This window comes from Choristoneura fumiferana, chromosome 2, assembly GCF_025370935.1.
Source record: "Choristoneura fumiferana chromosome 2, NRCan_CFum_1, whole genome shotgun sequence".
Classification (NCBI taxonomy): domain Eukaryota; kingdom Metazoa; phylum Arthropoda; class Insecta; order Lepidoptera; family Tortricidae; genus Choristoneura; species Choristoneura fumiferana.
Window position 1 is genome coordinate 4364388 of NC_133473.1, and position 6020 is coordinate 4370407.

Genomic DNA, 6020 nt, shown 5'->3' on the forward strand with positions numbered 1-6020 from the left:
AGGCATTAAACGACTATTCTACATTATAAAATGTTAATGATGCGTTATAAGTTTAATACGGACCTTTAACCATTGAATCGGCCTTGCAACTGACATTACAAAAATGTTCCAGCATCGTTACTTTAAAATCACACTAAAAACTAAGTTACCGTGCCACGGAATATCAGCCTCTGGAAATATCATACATTTCTCTATGAACTCATCGTCTCTGCAATTTGACTACACGCAAACTGAATTGTGTATCATTATTTTCCAAGATACAACCTGTCGTTTATATGAAGTTTTTAGGCTCAAATACACTATTATCTGCAAAAAGCGGTGGTATCAATCATCGAGATTGTGTATCTACATAAGAGATGGCTTAACCAATAACTTATTTACACCAAAAATTAATAAGGTCATTTGCTAATCGAGTGAGAGGATCGAATTGACAACATTACTATCTATATTTATCTATCTACTACCTTAATATATTTCAGGGATCTCGGAAACGGCTCCAACGATTTCGATGAAATTTGGTATGTAGGGGTTTTCGGGGATGACTAAATCTATCTAGCTTGGTCTTATCTTTGGGAAAAAGCTTGATAGCCAGTTTCAGCCCGAGCAAAGCTCGGTCGTTCAGGTAGTTATACATTTAGACAATCAAAATAGTGTTATTGAGCCTCGAAAGGAAGCTACAAACTTTTATCTGACAGGTTGTGTTACTTAATTAACGTCTCTACTGTGTTGTCCATCTATTTGATATCTATTCTTCATGCAATTACATGGCCTTCACACTTTGGGCCGCTTGCACGGTCTAGGGTTAAAAAAAAACATTTTAACCCTAGTTTAAACTTAACCCTGGGTCACCAGCTAACTCAAGAGTTACGTACCCTGGTCCGCGCAAGCCTGCCTTACTCATTTTTACAATGAGCTAACAGCTTCTCATTTCCTTTTCAGTGGAAGCAGTTCCGGCTCCAGTTCCATGCAGCATTCTTTCTCCGTAGACGAGATCCAAAAGATCCGAACGCGGCTCAAATCCTCGAAATCGTGCGGCGACGAGCTCGGCACAGTGGAAAGAGACGACGGAGACAACTCGTCTTCAGGAGTATCGTCCGATCAGGAAGCTCAGGCCAAGCCGGTCCCGCGCCGCGACAAAGTCTCCTTCTGCAGTTCCGTTCAAGTGAAATCATCCAACGATGTGATCAGTACTGAACCCGTGCATAGTAGCTCGGAGAGCTTGGCGACCCCACCGCCGCCCATGCAGCGACATAACTCGTTGACGCGGAAGCGAGCGACGGCGGCTTTGCTGCGCGGGACAATCGGAGCTGGGAGGGGTAAGTCAGCAGCGGAGCGGCTGGGGGTCGATATTGACAAGGCCCCTGGCAGAAGGGGGAGGGCGGCCGTGTCCTTGGTGGAGCTCCCGCCGCCTCCGGAGGAGCCGGGTGCTCCGGGCGACGCCGCCCCGGTATTGGCGCCGCCGCCGCAGTTCAGCGACCGCGTGAGAGTTGTCGCGGCGCTGCCCAAACAACTTGCACACTTACAGTAGACCATACCACTCAGTTATAATCTCAGCGTGAACTCCTAGAGCAGCTACTGACGTGTTGGACTGCAGTCCGCGTTAAAGTGATTTGAATCAATGCAAGAAAGTAACTTGCTTTTCATAAACTTTCGCAAACCAATTTCATGATGTGAAAAAGAAAAAAAACTATCACATGTACGAAACAAAAAAGTTAAGTAAATTTTTAACAGTAACTATAATGAATTAAATGCTGATTCATCTCACTTTAACGCATATTACGTTCTCCTTTGTAAGATAGTTAAAAGACAGTAACTACTTTGAGGAAGATTTACCGTGAGGCTGACAGCATAACAGTCTCAAAAATGCATGAGCATTTTCCCAACGCCAGCAGGCACGGCTACGAAGCCGTGTTAAAGTAGCTCCGTTCTAATCTACTTCAGTACGCGAGCAAAGCACTGTCGTTGTTTCTGTCAGTAGTAAACAATTAAGTGGACCCTCTTGACAGTTTACGGAGTAAGCTGAAATAAGTCTATCGCAATCCGAGTATCGTCAGCAGTAGCCAGGTAAGAGTAACAGTCGAAGGGTATTGGAGCTTCGACAAATCTTATGAGTAGCAGCGGGTCTCGAGAGCAATACGCTAGCAACATAGCTATTTAACTTTTACTAGTTCTACTTAGCTCTTGGGCGAAATTTACAGGTATTCTAGCGCGGTGTTAGGCCTGATAGTTCACCACTCGATAGACGATAGGTACCTTCGGATCGAGCTCACATTGAGTATGTTATAGTGCCAAATGCAGATTAAGGTTTCCCTCGTCACGCAGTCTTTAACTCTGTACTTGTATTTCACGGTTGTCTTATGAATGTCACGCACCCCGGCCCAGGCCGCGTCAGACAATTCTATTCATCAAACGATTATTTTGCAAATGTAATAATAATGTAAGCAGAACTTTTTGTAAGCAAACGACTAAAATGAAACCAAAGAATTATAGTATTTATTGTTGAGGAGTTAAACATGATACCTATAGTTGAAACTAATTTTTATACATTCCCTTATGAACTAGATTATAAAAGCGTTTAATATTGTAATCGGTTTTATTTTATTGTTATCTTTGTTCTTATATTGTCTCCGACGTGTCAAATTACGATTCGTAATGCACTGTTATTATTCTTATGCCTGTATTTATTATATTTTAATCACTTTCTAACCTTTTATAACGCAACCAAGTGCCATCGTGTCTATGATTTTTAAAGTATTTTTATATATTGTTGTAAATATGTAATGAGAGCTATTCGCGATGTATTAAAAGAGTGGACTAGGAGTTTAGGTATATTTATACAAAAATATCCGGCCAGAATGAGAATATTAAATATTTATAAAGTAAACACGGTATTTATTAACGTATCTGATATTTTATATGTAACCGCGCTGTGTTATTAATGAAACGAAATGATTTAAATGTTTTACTGTATGATTCGTCCAGCAGTTATATTGTATCGGTGCACGGTGGAGCTAGTCCACTCTTTTGACGCGGCATGGACGTTAGCCTCTCGAATAGCTTGCCTCCGACGCAGTAGTCTCATCTCATCCGTTCCATTATATTGTACATTTTTATACTAATCGAACCGCATCATTTAGCTATCTGTAGATATAAAGCAAACAAATGAGATGTAACACCAATCTAAGTGTTTTGTATTTCGTTTATTTGTCTTGTCTGTTTACCTTAAATTGCGTGCATGCATTGACAGGGGCAGTTTTGTAATTAACTCTTTACAAATAGAAACAGAACGACAAATATTTCCTAAGCCTTAAAGATAAACTATTGTGCAATTTCTTCGCCTATCTTTTTTTATTTGTTACTAATTTTAGTGTAATTATACCTTTTTAAAAGTCAATGCCATACGAAGGAGATTCGCCAATACGCGTCCCAGTAAATAATAGTATAGGTATTTCCTTCAAATACCGTGTATGGCAACATGAAACTGTTAATATTTGTAAAGAACAAAATCCCAACCAATGCGAATATCTAATAGATTAAACACTGCCTAATAAGTTAGGTAAGCCTAAAGCAATCTGTGCAGCTAATACGCACCTTATGTCGGGCAGGTAAAGTTTACGTTGCGTTGGTAAGTTTCGTTCAGCGTTCGCATGTCGACTCGGTAGCGTAGAATTAAATAGGTTCATTCTAGTTCTTTATCGATGTTGTATAGTAATCGATGACTTCGGGAATTATTGCCCTTATGGACATGAGCATAAGAGCTTCTAATTTTCACCATATTTGAATCATAACTATTTCGATATAAGAACTTTAATGAATACACCCGGCAGAGTATATGAGGTGTTAAAAAGGCAAAGCAATATTTTTCTGACAAAGCTACTCGTTCCCTAAACTAAAACTAAAATAGTCACTTTTCTTATTTCACTGAGAAACGAACCTGATACTTCCAGATCGCTCGTAAAAAAAAAACGGAAAAACTTGACAAAGTAGATCAGGAAGTTTTTGGATAGTTGAAAACTTTTTTTGCCTAGAATCTGTTTTGCATGTTGTATCACTTCATACTTTGCCGATGTTACCTGACCAGAAATAAATGTGAGCCAGTAACCTTTAACTAGACGCAAGAAATATTTTCAAATATCGATTATATTTTCATGAACATACTTTTAGTATAAGCCCATCGTTCAGTACAGCAAATCTATAGTGTAGCCCTGATTGGCTGACAATCAGTCAGATAGTTATATCTCGAGGTTAATCGACCAATCAACTGGACGGATTTCTGTTTTATAGGTACTTGTCGCTTCGCTGCTGTGTTGCTGTAATAAATGATGGGCTTTATTACGTAATACATACTTAAGAAACTTCGCTCTGTATTTCAGTTATTGTCAAAATTACCTGAGGCCGTATTGTCCACAGACCTTATATCGAGATAAACCTTAAGAGTTAACCTACCTTGCGTGTAAAAAGTTTGATCCACGGTCAAAGTTTCGTCCGACCTAAATGCGCGATGCGCTTTGAAAAAGCCGGCGCTCGAGTCGCGGCGCCACGCTTTTGAATCGGTACCGTGCGGTCTTGATTTCCCATCACTACTTAAACCTCGCTCGTGACGTCATCGTAGGTACGAAAAATTCGACACTATGTCCTCATACAGTTTGAAGCGCCATTTTCGTCTATCTCGATATAAGGTCTGTGGTATTGTCTAACACGCTGACGTTCAGGATCGCACTCACAATATCTATCTACCCTCGTTTAATGCTTGTGTTATAGAAAGAAACGGTGAAAACGACTGTGACTCCAAGTGTGTTTAGACAATAAGGCGTCTGGTTTGGGTGGGGTTTAAAGTTGAAATCGATAAAAGTTAGAGGGTTTGTATAAGTGACATTTAGGTGTCATAATTTCCTGGTCAGGCTCAACTTATAACATAGTTTAATTAATTCTAGCAGGCGACGTAGGTCGCACGGGTTGACTTAGCCTCCTTGTATTATTAGCACAATTAAATATTGTTTATTATTTCGTTATAATCGTCTTGTCATTATTTTAAGTTGTATAAATGTATTTTCTACTTAAGGTATAGCTAGGTAGTGGTAATTATATTAGGGCAATATTTGATTGTAGGGTAACCGGAGAGGGAAGGTCAGCGGGGCTACCATTGGTACAAACTCGTTTCATTCTCGCTCTATTCGAAACAGAGTTCGAGCGAGAATCTAGCGACGATGGCGGTGGTAGTGCCGGAGGTAATTTTGTATAATACCATCGTGTTTTGCGTTTCATTTGAATCTCAGTATCGGACGTGTAACTACAATTTGGTATACTTTCAAATGAAAAATTAAATGTTTCATCACTACTTCTGGCATTTTATTTAACCAGCTTCCTAAACCCTCATCATCATCATCATCCCAGCCTATATACGTCCCACAGCTAGACACAGGCCTCCTCTCAGAATGAGAGGGCTTGGGCCGTAGTTCCCATGCAGGCCCGGTGCGGATTGGGAACTTCACACACACCATTGAATTGCTAGGGAGGTTTGTGCAGGTTTCCTCGCTATGTTTTCCTTCACCGTAAAGCTCGCGGTAAATTTCAAATGTAATTACGCACATGAATTTCGAAAAACTCAGAGGTGCGAGCTGGGGTTTGAACCCACGATCCTCTGCTTGAGAGGCCATAGGTCAAACCATTCGGCCTCCACGGGTTCTAAACCCTAAACCCTAGTAGTAGATAAAACTAGCGGCGTCATCATCGTTAAATGAAAACTTTATTTAAGTATTTCTTAGTAGTTAGTTGCAAAAAACGGAAGCCGACGTATTTAATATCGATGCCAGTAAAGATCTTTTTTTTTTTATTCGACTGGATGGCAAACGAGCAAGTGGTCTCCTGATGGTAAGAGATCACCACCGCCCATAGACAACTGCAACACCAGGGTATTGCAGATGCGTTGCCAACCTAGAGCCCTAAGATGGAAGACCTCAAGTGCCAGTTATTTCACCGGCTGTCTTACTCTCCACGCCGAAACACAACATTGCAAGCAC

General features: G+C 40.5%; 1 protein-coding gene across 8 annotated transcripts in view; it reads left to right on the forward strand.

Moving 5' to 3' along the window:
• Positions 1-5338, forward strand: part of Prosap (SH3 and multiple ankyrin repeat domains prosap) — a 309844-nt gene extending 304506 nt beyond the window's left edge. For 7 of the 8 annotated variants that reach the window (XM_074111543.1, XM_074111542.1, XM_074111546.1 and 4 more), the window contains one exon: positions 940-5338. In XM_074111543.1, coding sequence (XP_073967644.1) covers positions 940-1528 — 589 coding nt within the window. In that variant the 3' untranslated portion in view covers positions 1529-5338. The remainder of the gene's footprint in view (positions 1-939) is intronic. The other variant, XM_074111551.1, reaches the window with a different exon arrangement.
• Positions 5339-6020: the final 682 nt, after the last annotated feature.